This window comes from Meles meles, chromosome 4 (genome assembly GCF_922984935.1).
Source record: "Meles meles chromosome 4, mMelMel3.1 paternal haplotype, whole genome shotgun sequence".
Lineage (NCBI taxonomy): Eukaryota > Metazoa > Chordata > Mammalia > Carnivora > Mustelidae > Meles > Meles meles.
In genome coordinates, this window is record NC_060069.1 from 15409282 (window position 1) to 15423151 (window position 13870).

The following is a 13870-nucleotide window of genomic DNA, read 5'->3' on the forward strand; positions in this document are numbered from 1 at the left end:
CCAGGCGCTCTGCCCCTTCCCCCCTTTAAATAATGTTTTATTGGAGCTCTATTACACTTATTTATTTATTTATTCATTCATTCATTCATTCATTCATTCATGAGAGAGAGAGAGAAGGTGCGTAAGTAGGGAGGAGGGGCAGAGGGGGAGAATCCTCAAGCTGACTCCCTGCTGAGTGTGGAGTCCTCTGCAGGTTTCCATCTCACAGCCCTGAGATCATGATCTGAGCCCAAATCAAGAGTTTGACACCTAACCAACTGAGCCACTCAGGCAACCCCCGCCTCCCCGGCCACGATTCATTGATATATGTCTATGTCTGCTTTCACACTACAGCAGGGGTGACTAGTTGCCGCAGAGACCTTATATTTACTATATGGCCCTTCACAGAAAAGTTTGATGGCTCGTAAGCCATGCCAAATATCCATGTACACATATGATACTCTAATCTCTCAAAATGCTTGAGCTCCCGTTTCCGTTTCAGTTTTATAACTTGTGTATGTTGTTTGGGTCCCTGAAAATTCACAAATGTGTATCTTATTAGAACAAATCAGAGAAGCATGGAGGTGTCCCATCCCCATTGTCCTAAGAGAGGAGTTGTGTATAATTTTTTCCTGTCTCCTGCAGACCAATTTACTGTCAGCACATTCAGCCAGGGACGAGGCAGCAAGGCTGGAAGAGCGCAGGGGTGTTATTGAATTTCATGTGGTCGGCAATTCCCTGAACCAGAAACCCAACAAGAAGATTCTAATGTGGCTGGTCGGTCTCCAGAATGTGTTCTCACACCAGCTGCCCCGGATGCCGAAAGAGTACATCACACGGCTTGTCTTTGACCCGTAAGTGGGACTTGGCTCTTCTTTCTTTCTTATTTCCTTTTTAAATGAAGGGGGAACCACTCAGATAGTGGAAGTAAGCCAGGGTCAGCTACCGAATCCTGCTGCCTCTTGTCATATTGGGGAGTACAGAGCTACATTAAGGTAATTGCCACAACTAAAAGCAGTCAGATGATTTTTTTCAGCAATTCATGTTTCTTTTTTTTATTTTTTTAAAAGATTTTATTTATTTATTTGACAGACAGAGATCACAAGTAGGCAGAGAGGCAGGCAGAGAGAGGAAGGGAAGCAGGCTCTCTGCTGAGCAGAGAGCCCGATGTGGGGCTCAATCCCAGGACCCTGAGATCATGACCTGAGCCGAAGGCAGAGGCTTTAACCCACTGAGCCACCCAGGCGCCCCTCATATGTTTCTTTGTTAATAAAATGAAGCTCTGTATTTTAAGTTGCTGGTGACTGTCCTATGGTTCATTCATTATAGCAGTGAAGAAATATAAGTACCAAGTAGATGTCCTATTTGCCATACTCAAAACAGTCTTGAATTTGGTATCTTAAGTCGGTACCGCTGTTGCTGGGTCTTAACTTAGGGAAAATTATTGGGCTATCAGATAGGTACATTTGAAAATCCATTGCTTTAAATAAAACCCAAACAACAGAAAACGTAAAAGTTCTCTAACTGAATGTACTTTAACATACATAGCCTAGCAGCCTATGTGGAATGTGGTCTCTTCATGTGACAATTCAGTGACACCTGAGATAGAAGTTCTGACAGGATTCTATAGTGCAGGGTTTGGTGAATTGTATGTGAGGATTTTGTATGCTCTTCCATAATATTTCTGTAATATTTTTGAGTCAGAGTAACCCTTCAGAAACATATCCTGCCTTTGTCCATGAATTAGTGCTTTCTCTCCAAACCTGCACTGCGGGTCCCTTGGCATTGAGCATACCGCCATTCCAGTACAAGTCAGCACCTCCACATGTAGCTTATTCTTTATTTATAAACCTCAGACCTTTCTTAGGTGGCCGGCATTTTGTTGTGATGGAAGCCCTGATGAAGTCTTGTGCCCATGAACTTGCTCTAAAAAGTTCACATTAATAGGGTTCTACCTAGATAGTATGTAGATAAAGGAGGCTTCCATAGAAATTCCAGAAAAACACTCTCTTCCTTTCCTGTTTGATTAATAAGGAACCCCCCAAAAGTATTTTTGTATAACCAAAATAGGTAAAACTTTGCCATAATCTTATTCTTTCAGGAAACACAAAACCCTTGCCCTAATTAAAGATGGCCGTGTTATTGGTGGTATCTGTTTCCGCATGTTCCCATCCCAAGGATTCACAGAGATTGTTTTCTGTGCTGTAACCTCAAATGAGCAAGTCAAGGTAAGGGGAACCCAAGGTGTTAGAAGAAAAGCAGAATATACTGCTTCTCACTAAAGCTGCAGAGTTTGGGCAGGTCTGTGTCTGGGCCACGTCCACAGAAGGCTCGAGGTAGAGTTCAGGACTTCCTGAGAAGAGTTCTCTTGCTGCAAATGTCTGTGCACGTGTGTGAGGAGAGCGAATGGTTCCACATGCCAGCAGGTCAGGTTCTAGCAGGGCTTTGTTGGGGCCTGGGGCAAGGTACAAGGACCCCGCACAGCCCCAAGTGCAACTGAAGTATAGTGTATGACAAGTGAGGGGAGGTTTGAAGATAATTCTCCCTGCTCGTTGTTAGCTTACATGTGCACACACATGCACACACACAGCCGGTGACACCGAACCTCCAGAAAGGATATGGTGAGATGTGGGTTATTACACTCAAGAAAGAAGTCTTACGGCTTTGTCCCTAAAGGCGGTCAAGGGCTAAAGAAATTATGTAAAGGAAGTCATGGAAAATTTGAATAAATTTATGACTCAGTTTTAGAAGTATTCCTGCAGGGTTTGGAATGTGGGGTTTCTTTGGTATGTATGTGTGTGTCTAATTGACCCTCCCAAGTGTCCTTGTCACTGGTCCCTTCATCCCCAGGAGCTAGGCTGTTGTATTGAAACGGCAGCTGGTGTTGTGTTGGGACTGGAATAAAGTGTAGACTGTCTGTCTGCAGAAAGACCTCGGGTCTAGTGTCTGTTGTGTCCTGCTCTGCTGCTGCCCTCAGGAAAACAGAACCAGGAAAAGTGTCTTTAAACTATTATTCGTTTGGTATTTTAGGAACCCTAAAGAGTGTCATGCAGAACTAAGTCAAATGGTGGAAAGATTAGCTCAAGGTTAGGCAGTTGCTGAGAAAAGTGACTGAAAAGAAAGTCTAAGGCACTGTTACCTAATGAAATAAAATGTGACATGCAAGTGTGAGCCATGCATGTAATTTAAAGTTTTCTAGTAACCACATTAAAAAAAAAAAAAAGGAAACGGACAAAGTTAATTTTGAAAACATATTTTATTTTACCCACCATATCCTGAGAGGTGTCCCTGTGCCGGCAGGTACTCATGGCACAGAGAATTACTGATGAGACATTTTGTATTGTCTAGTATTCAGTCCCCGAATGTGGGGTGCGTTTCACACTGCAGCACATCTCAGTCTGGACCAGCCATATTTCTGGTGCCCACTGGACGTGTGGGACCAACGCTCCCGTGTTGGGCAGTGCAGGCCTAGGGTCAAGGTTGTCTTCTCCAGCTGCAAAGAAGCAGTGCCATTTATAAAAACCGACAGGAAGTCACTGCAAGGAATCCTTCTCTGCTTGAGGGCTGAAGCCAGTGCTGTGGGTACTTTAGTTTTCATTAAGAGCTTTCCTCCACCCACCCTGCCTGTTAGAGCTGCTGTGATTGCTTCTCACAAAGCACAAGGGGCCTTTTTGTCTTTGACTCAGAGTGCTCAGCATCAAAGGATAAACAAAAGCCATCCGTCATACATCTGTCATTCTGACTGGGGCGGGTGAGGGCCCAGGTTTGCCTGAAACCTGTGTCTGGCGCTTTTGCAAGAAATTCTGACAGTGTGTCTTTAGATGGTGCTGTTGCTATGCGTATCACTTTATAAAAATTTTTCCCTAGTCAAATGAGAAACAATTCAAGTATCCAGAGTTCAGAAACTTACTTAGAAGGAAAATTTGTTTGGCTTTTTTCATAGGGAGAGGTTGCTGGCACATATGTCCTTGGTTTATAATTTCAGAAAAAGATTGCAAAATTTTTGTTTTTAGAGAAAGCTACACCAACCAAGCACCTTGTTTGGAGAGGTTGATTAAGGTTGACTTGGACACTTTGAGGGATACCAGAGGAAAACTAAAGGTATTTAATATGAATTGGATGCTTTGTCCTGTTACTTCCCAGAAGGGCAATTTATTTTTTTCCCCAAACCATGTAATTTTCTGAAGACTTGCAGGAAGGTGTCCAAACATTACAAACTCAGTAGGAAGAACTAGAAAAAAAGCCACGTTTTGTAAATGATTTGAAACTGTAGTTCTAGAAAATGAAGATTAGTCTCTTCTAGAAAATGAACATTAGTCTTTCACAATTGAATGGAATGGGTAAGTTATGAAAGGCAGTGATGGTGGTACCTATTTGGGAAAATAACTCAAGTATTGTAAGTGGAGGTTTTAGATTTTTATTTACTATGTTAAAAATATTGGCTAAGTGATACTTTGAAATTTGCATTCACTCATTTTAGAGAAGCAGCATATAAATTTCTGTGAATGCTTTAAGATTTGTATGAATTTATCTTGCTCAAAGCACACACAAGATGACATTTAAGAATTTGCTTGAAAAGCTCATCACCTGGTTTTGGAATTATCTTATCATCTAAGAACTATTTGAATTTGAAATCGTGCAGATTTAAAGTTACATAGCTAATATTTATATATCATAATTTTTAAAAATTTTTTTAAAGATTTTATTTATTTGAGAGAGAGCATCAGCAGGGGGAGGAGGAGAGGCAGAGGGAGAGGGACAAACAGACTTCCCCACTGAGAGGGGAGTCCAACCTGAGCCGAAGTCAGACACTTAACTAAGACACACAGGTGCCCCAATATTATAATAAATATTTAAATAAATACTGAAATTGCTTGATGGATTTAGAAAAGAAACTCCTTTGGTGATAGTTAAAAATAAAGGCCCACAAGGGGTGTCTGCATAGCTCAGTCGATTAAGGGTCTGACTCTTGACTTGAGTTCAGGTCTTGATCTCAGGATCAGGAATTCAAGCCCCATGTTGGTCCATGCTCAGTTTGTAGCCTGTCATGGGGCTGGAGCTCACAACCCTCAGATGATGACCTGACCTGAGCTGAAATCAAGAGTCGGACGCTTAGCAGACTGAGCCACCAAGGCACCCTGCCTTTTTCTGTATTACAGATACAAATACATCACTTTATGTTAACGCTGCACAATAGATATATGCGTTGGGTCTCAAATGCAAGCCACATATATAATTGTAAAATTTTCTAGAAGCCATAGTTTAAAAAGTAAGAAGAAACAGGTGAGATTAATTTTGATATTTTTTATTTAACTTAGTATATCGAAAATATTGTCATTTCAACATGTAATAAGGATAAAATGTTATTGAGGGTTTTTTTTTTTTTTCTCTTTTTTCTTCCTGATGTGTATTTTACACACTCTAGTACATCTCAGTTTCGGCTATAGTCACATTTTAGTTGCTCAAAAACCACATGGCTACTGGCTACCATATTGAACAGCACAGCTCTGTACTCCTGCTACATATTTATGTATTTATCTTCCCCATTTTACCATCATCTCCTCAAGGAGGGAGACATTTCATTCCTCTTTTTATTCAAGTTGTACTGAAATTTAAAATATATTAGTATTGTAAAATGTTTGGGAAAAGCTAAAATGTCCTTGGGTGACACCAGTGGAAGAAGAACTTCTTGAGAAAAGAGGTAGTAATACTCTTCTCCTATTTACCAGGCAGATCATCCCCTAATTATGTTTGGTCCTTCCATGCTTCCAAAGGGCGATGTCATACAGGAGAAAGCCCAGAAAAGAGTGATTAGATCAGGAAGGGGTCTTCCAGTCAATGCCTTTTAAGGAATGATGGAAACCTTGATGATATTTCACGTGGGGTTTGGGAGGTAAGGATGGGCATGAAAGAGTATGGTCTTTAAAGGCTTGAAGAGTTGGTAAGAGCAGGAATGAGTCTTTGTTACTCTGAGAATAGAACTAAGGTCAAGAAGTAGAAATAACAAGGGGTCAGGTCTCAAATAAACGTTAGGAAGAACTCCCCAACTGAAGATGACCTGGTTTACCGAAGGACCAAGGGATCACCCTATACTGGAGGTTTCTGACCGCTCACCTTTTCAGGGTAGATGGCTGAAGATTTCTAGCATCACATGGAATAGAGCCTTAGACCAAATGATCTCTAAACATCCTCTTCCCCCTGTGGTATTGCAGTCCCATGAGATCATACCTGTAAGCACATTTGAGTCCTTTAGAAAGTGTGTCACCAAATTCTGAAATATTTATGTGAAGGTATTTGTATTGGGATGCTTGGATTTACTTTCACCTCTTTTAATGAGGGTCTAAAACAGCCACTTTAAATGTACAGATTTTCTCTAACCTTTGTACTTCACTGAGAAACCTGGTACTTGCATATTTTTTTTCATATTTCTATCATTAATTTATTAAACATTGTTCACTGTCTTTAATTTGCTTCCTTATGTCATCTGGCTCACTTAGAGACTCTGGATTTCGTAGACCTTGCTTGGAAAGGCTTGATAATACAAAAATGAAAATCCTGTGTATGGGATATGATATACTTCTTTGGAAGAGTTGCTGATTTGTATACATTCAGGAAACACTTGGGTTAGTTAATATTCTAGTAAAGATTAGCTTTTCATTTACATAGCTCTTTGCATCGCGGGTTCTCAAATACTTTAAAGATAAGCAGACTCATAATCAGTGTGAACTCCCCAAGCCTCTTTGTTAACATTCAGCAAGTAGTCTTTAGGTTTGAGCCACAGCTTACAGCCTTAGTGTGTTACTTCCAAAGAACCAGAAACTTGTATTTTAAACTGATGATTGTATCTCAGGTCAAGGATTTTGAATTTATTGGTTTTGTGGGTTGTTTTCAAAGTTCAGAAATGCAAGAAAGGGTGTTAGTATTATATTGCTAAAATATATCAAAGTACCAATTCCTAAATTTGCCAATGCTTCTGAGTGACTCTGTAGGAATGGATTGTCTTTTTTCCAGAATCGAATATGTTTACGTGTTTACTAACTTCCACATAGGGCTATGGAACACACCTGATGAATCACTTGAAAGAATATCATATAAAACATGATATCCTGAACTTCCTCACATATGCAGATGAATATGCAATTGGTTACTTCAAGAAACAGGTAAGTTTTTCACTGTGCAACCCTTTTCTGTCATTTCTTTCTTTCTTTTTTTTTTTTTTTTTTTGACAGACAGAGAGGCAGGCAGAGAGAGAGGAGGAAGCTCCCTGCCAAGCAGAGAGCCCGATACAGGACCCGATCCCAGGACCTGAGATCATAACCTGAGCCGAAGGCAGAGGCCTAACCCACTGAGCCACCCAGGCGCCCTGTCATTTCTTTTCTTAATACATACTCAGGTAGCCTTCATCTAAGGAAGATTTTCCCCCTGGCATTTTCTGTTTATAAGAAGGACATGCAACTACTTGTTAATCCTTAAGCCAGGACTAAGCTTCAGATTTTAGTAGAGGTTATAACCAGCACAGTAAGTTCTAGAGATTTGTTGAGTGAGTGAATGAACGCCATCTATAAATGAAGTATAATATTGCATCGTGGAATTCTATAATATGGTATCCCCAGGCTAAGGAGAAATTCCCAGGGCTAGGTGAGTAGAGTTCTCCATGAATAAGAGAAACAGATTCAGTCTGTGGAAATCCTCCATTTATGTCAGCAGAAAGAAAGTTTTGAATATTATGAAGGACTTCTTAGAGTCCTTTTTTGGCAGCACATAGCAGGCTAGGAGCTTGGCTGCCATCTTGGTCCTTTCTTACCAGAAGTTTTCAGCTCAACTTTTTAAAGATTATTCATTGGCTGCATATTTTTTTTAAATAATGCTTTATAATTCCTAAACATTCTCATTTACTTTTCTAACTACAAAAGTAATGTAAAATTACTGTAGAAATTTTGGAAGGCATAGTAAAGTAGAATGAAGAAAAATCAATTGTAATTCTACCACCAAAGAGATTTGCTGTTACTATTTTGATAGGTACCCTCCTAATAATTGTTCTGTGTATGTGTTCATATGTATATATGTATATAAATATAAAACTGGGCTCCTATTATATGTAATTGAATTACTTGCCTTTTCACTTAATCTGTTTATTAATATTTATATCATTTCTAAAAAAAATTTTATTTGAGAGAGAGAGCATGAGGAGAGGGAGGGTCAGAGGGAGAAGCAGATTCTCTGCCGAGCAGGGAGCCTGATGTGGAACTCCATCCCAGGACTCCAGGATCATGACCTGAGCTGAAGGCAGTCACTTAACCAACTGAGCCACCGAGGCGCCCCAATATTTATATAATTTTTGATGGTTCTCTGAAATTTTATGGTATAATTAGAAAATACTTCATTAAACCAATACTACGTGTTTAGGACATTCAGGTGTTTGTTCTACGTAAATGTACATTTATAAGTGTATGTTCGTAGGTATGTTACCCTCATCTGTGGTAAGTTTGCTTAGAATAAATGTCTAGAAGTGGAGTTGTTTCCAAATATATCTGAGGTTTTGTTATGCATTGCCAAATGCTGTAACAATTTCTGTTCTTGTCACCAATATGTAAGGGGGTTCAGGAAAAAGTTTGATAATTGAGAAACATTTTTTTTTTGCTCCTTTCCTAGATAATAAATTGTGTATGTTTATATTTACTTAATTATTGTAAAGTTTGATGTGTTTTTTCTTATTCAGTGACCCTTTGTATTTTTCTGTTTTTGAATTGCCAGTTCATTGTATTTTGCCTCTTTTTCTACTAAAATATTTATTTTCACATTGATTTATGAGGACTCTTTGAATATGAGGATATTAACATCTTATTATTTTTCTCCCATTTGTCAGTTGTTTCAACATTGCTTGTGACTTTTGATATACAAATTCTTAAAGACTTCATTACATAAAATCTGTTGACTTCTTTATTTTATATAAGTCTCATGTAATTAGAGAGCTTTTCTTCCTCTGGTGTCAAATAGTTAATCTCCTGTTTTTTTTCTTCTCATTCTTTGTGTTGTGTCTGTGACTTTCGTAATAAAACTCATTTGGGAGAACTCAGTGGGATTGTTAACTGAGGGCTTGAGTAGAGTATCAGCTTTCTTAGGCTGCAACTGCATTGCAAAGCTTGAAATACCAGTCATGGTTCTTCAATGACTTGTCTGTAGTCCTCTATGAGGATGATGGTAATGATTGCTTGGAGAATAAATTTTGCTGAAAGGGAGGCAGTGTCTTTGTGATAGCCTGAATTCCAAGTAATTTACTGCAAAGAACTGAAATAGTCATTATAAGGAAAATTATGTTTATGATATAAATATATGAATATATATCCTGTAGCCCTTGGTTAGTGCAGATTAAAGTATATAAATGAACATATTACAGATAAATGTCACTGATACAGCTACACATTACAATGGTCTGGAAGTTTTGGCCTATATAGTCGGGGTTTCATTTCATCAACATTGAAGTTCTAATTATTGTATATGTATATTTTAAAGATTTTGGGGGGGGGGCACCTGGGTGGCTCAGTCGGTTAAGCCTCTGCCTTCAGCTCAGGTCATGATCCCATGGTCCTGGGTTCAAATCCTGGTCAGGCTCCCTGCTCAGCAGGAGTCTTCTGCTCCTTCTCCCTCTGCCCCTCCTCACTCCCCACTTGTGCTCTCTTTCTTTCTCTCTCAAATAAATAAATGAAATCTAAAAAAACCAAAAAAGGAAAAGGGTAATAGGTAATTAAGTATTGACTGTACCCAATGTGGAGCTCCAACTCACAACCCCAAGATCAAGAGTCTCATGGTCCAGGGTGCCTGGGCGGCACACTTGGTTTCAGTCCAGGATATGATCTCAGGGCTGTGAGATCAAGCTCTGCATCCAGACTCAGCATGGAGTCTGCTTGGGTTTCTCTCTCTCCCTCTGCCTCTGCTCTCCCTACCCCTCAGATAAATAAAATCTTGAAAAAGTCACGTGCTCTACTGACTGACCCAAGCAGGTACCCCTAATTACTATATATATTTTTTTAAGATTTTATTTATTTATTTGACAGAGATCACAGGTAGGCAGAGAGGCAGCCAGAGAGAGAGGAAGGGAACGAGAGCCCGACGCGGGGCTCGATCCCAGGACCCTGGGACCACGACCTGAGCCAAAGGCAGAGGCTTTAACTCACTGAGCCACCCAGGCACCCTGAATTACTATATTTTTTGATAAGCTTTTCTTTTAGAACTTAGATTGATTTTTGATTTGTTGAGATACCTGGGGTCCCCTCCCCAATTTGGGAGAAATTATTCAATTTAATGGAAAATTCAACCTTAATATTAGGTCTGTTAAAAAACCATTTAGTATAATTTGTGTTTTACTAGGATTATTTTTTTATGTTGTCTTGCTTCCTGTTTGGAATTTGTTTCTTGATGTTTTTGAACTCCACAGAGGGGATGCTAGTCCTTCCCAGAGTAATATGATGAGAACTTGAAAGAAGTGTATCTGGCTGCCTATCATACGGTTTGCACTCAGTGGGTGTTTGTCGCACAGTGGCCATATGAATGAATTTATTTGCATTGCAGGGTTTCTCCAAAGAAATTAAAATACCTAAAACCAAATATGTTGGCTACATCAAGGATTATGAGGGGGCCACTTTAATGGGATGTGAGCTAAATCCACGGATCCCATACACAGAATTTTCTGTCATCATTAAGAAGCAAAAGGAGGTAAGCACGGGACCGCCTCCTGTTCCCTCTGTACAGGCTGGTCTGTTGGGTGAGTTGCGTGTCTCTGGGCTCTGTGTGGATGGCTGTATGGTGTGTCGTCATGATTTCAGTTTGCTGTGGTTTGTACAGATTTCTTCTTTGATGGTACGCCTGATCTGTTTCCTTTCTAGGCACCGTTCCTAAGAGGATCAGCACTTGTTAAGTTGGTATAAATACAAAACTTGTAAAATATGATGACATCTTACCTTCAACTTCAAGGCCTTTACAATTAGCCTCATGCATCCTTCCCAGACTTCTTCGCTTATCTAAACTCTTCTCGAAAAGCCATTACTGATGCTTTAAGCTTCTAGCGTGGTGTCTTCATCCATTTCCTACCTCGCTCTCCCAACACACGTATGAATAGGACCACTTTGGCCTGTGTTCAGTTTCTTCTTTGAACTTCACTATCACTAGTTTGATCCACTTATTTGAATTTTTGTTACTCCTCATCTTACATGGGCATTTATCTTAGCACGTATCCATCTCTTCTTTTAACATTGCGAGTTTCGAAGGCCTGTACTTGTAGGAATTCAGTGATTGGCTATCCCATTTTGGGGTGAAGTCTTTTATACATAATAACTAAAAGGGAAACAGTGAGAGGAAAGGTTGAGAGATTTGACTACGTAGTAATTTTACATTTGTCCAAGACAGAAGAAAATACCATAAAAAGAGCATAATTGGGGAATGTGCATTTATTAAATGAACGAACTTTGTGTTAAGCCCAGGATCACGTCCTCGCTCCCCCTAGTGCGTTGGTGTTCAAAAATGGGCTTTGCGGCTCCGTCATCCCTCATCATTCCCACTTTATACTTCTGTTACTCATTTTAGTGCATTCTTTTTCTAGCAAGTAACTAGAAAAAGCATCTGTCTTAAATCCCATCTTTGTTTTCTGGTTTCTACTAATGTCCCTTAATCCCAGTTCTTGGTTGTTTGTCAGACATCATCAACATAACAGACATAAAAGTCCTTATGCAGTGTTTGGTGCATAGTAGGTGCTCAAGAAATATTTTCCTTTTTACTTAATGTGGGTCAGGTTTGCTCTTGTGAATGTGAGCAAAAGGCGCTTTTTTTTTTTTTTTGGCTTTTTTTTTTTTTTTAAGAAAATAAAAACTACCTTTGTTGTTTCTTGCTCAGAGATGCCAGCCTTAGAGTAAATTCCAAGTAGGGTACTTGGAGAGTTAATAAAAGCACAGCAGGCCCCTCTCTGTGTCTCTTTCTAAAGAGCTAGCTTTCTTCATTGTTCTCTTTGGGGTTTAATGAGCAGGTCTGTATTCTGCAGCTCCCGTGTTCAGCATGAGGGACTGCTGGCCAACTAGAGCCATCACCAGGCGGTCAGCTGCTGGGCCCTCCTTCCTCCTCTGAGGAGCACCCTTGCGTCTCTGGTGAAAGAAGAGAGCAGGAGTCTCCTGCAGATTCACCTAGTCTGGATCTTTTGGCTCTTAGTGCACACAGGGGAAAGCCATAAACACAGAGCTAGCAAGAGCAGTCAGTCCTTTAGAAAACAGGGCTCCTTCCCCTTCCTTTTGCTCTTCCCCTCTTGGATCTCATCTCCCTCTTACCTTCCCTTCCCTGTTTGCCTCTAGCCTTCTCTAACACATGCCACTGAGTGGATGATGCAGGCTGGGAAGCTATTAACCTAGTTTCTTTCAAAGAGACTCGTCACCATAATAAAATACTGGATTTCATGTAGTGTCTTCTTCCACAGAACTCGAATGATTTTCATGAGTATCTTTATTTCAACTTGTGAAAACCCCCCTTGCAGAAGACAGGGACTGATGGTAGTAGCAGACAAGTTGTAAGTAGATGGAGGGCTTTGCTGGCCCCTGAAAGCATGCGTGAGCAGAATAAGTCGTGGTTGTGTCTAGTGGAGATACAGAGAGAAAGCTAGTGCAGTGGGACAGGGGAGCAGAGTAGGTGTTGAGGGCTACTTTGTGAGTGTTGACTCCAAGGGCAAGAGGAAGGTGCGGTCCTTTAGGGGCCTAACATGATCGGAGGTGGAAGTATGTTTTGAACTGTTTTGAGCCTGCTGAATCCCATCAGCATGAGCAAAGATTCAGAGTCCAGCGTAAGTAGATTGATGGGCACATGCACAGCTAGGACCCTAGGTGTGCCGGTGATAACAGCCACTGTTTGAGAAAGTATAACTAGGTCATGAGAAGGCAGAGTTGAGTGTATATATGCATGTGTGTGGGGGGCGTGGAGCTGGGTTGCAGGGATACATCTCAAATCTTCATCCGAGTGTAAGGTGACAAGGGACTGGGTTTGGAGGATCCAAAGTAAGGGTGACGCCAACCAATGGGATTTCTTTGTAAGAACACGTGCTAAGACTTGGTGATTATTAAAGATAGAAGAGCTCCCCCAAATCTTGTGTTTGGGGAGACTAAAAATGGGAGAAGAATTTGAGGAAAGAATATGATGACATGGTGGAGAAGTGGAAACATTTTCAAGAGGGTGAAGATAAAAGACTGCAACAGAAGTAAAGTGTCTCCTTTCTCCAAAGCAACCCTTGGAGGCACAGAGGGGTTAAGAAACCCTCCACTGTCGTTACGAGTCACTCACTAGGACTCCGCCACCTTCAGGGTGCTACACAAGGGCTATGGAAGCCACCTGGGTGGGTTATCACATCTGAGAGTATCCGTGATAAAGAGAAAAAGTTTTAAAATTATATTTGAAATGATATTTTCTGAAGGTGTTTATTTAAGAGATTACCATTGGCATTCTCTTTGGAAAAGACTTAGACTGGGGTGGGGTGCCTGGCTCTCTCTGTCAGAGAGCACCTGACTCTTGATTTTGGTGTTGTGAGTTCGAGCCCCAAGTTGGGCGTAGAGATTACTTAGATAAATTTAAAAACTTAAAAAAAAATAATAAGGCTTATACTCAGGGCACCTGGCTGGCTCAGTCAGAAGAGCATGTGACCCTTGATCTTGGGGTTGTAAATTTGAGCCCCATGTTGGCTATAGAGATTACTTAAAAATAAAATCCTTTTCTTTTTAAAAATTTATTTATTTTAGAGAGGGAGAGCATGCAGGTGTGGGGAGGGGCAGAGTTAGAGAAACTCAGACATTCCTCACTGAGCCAGATGCCTAATGGGGCTGGATCCCGCAATCCTGAGTTCACTACGTGAGCTGAAATTAGTAGG

The 13870-nt window shown here is 40.5% G+C and overlaps 1 protein-coding gene across 4 annotated transcripts in view; it reads left to right on the plus strand.

Moving 5' to 3' along the window:
- KAT2B (lysine acetyltransferase 2B) overlaps window positions 1–13870 on the plus strand; it is a 103702-nt gene that overhangs the window by 78578 nt on the left and 11254 nt on the right. For all 4 annotated transcript variants that reach the window (XR_006818046.1, XM_046002739.1, XM_046002740.1 and 1 more), the window contains exons 10-13: window positions 625–833; window positions 2081–2207; window positions 7029–7139; window positions 10549–10692. Coding sequence is in view for 3 of the 4 variants with exons in the window: in XM_046002739.1 (XP_045858695.1) it covers window positions 625–833; window positions 2081–2207; window positions 7029–7139; window positions 10549–10692 (591 nt within the window). In the remaining variant the exon portion in view is untranslated. The remainder of the gene's footprint in view (window positions 1–624; window positions 834–2080; window positions 2208–7028; window positions 7140–10548; window positions 10693–13870) is intronic.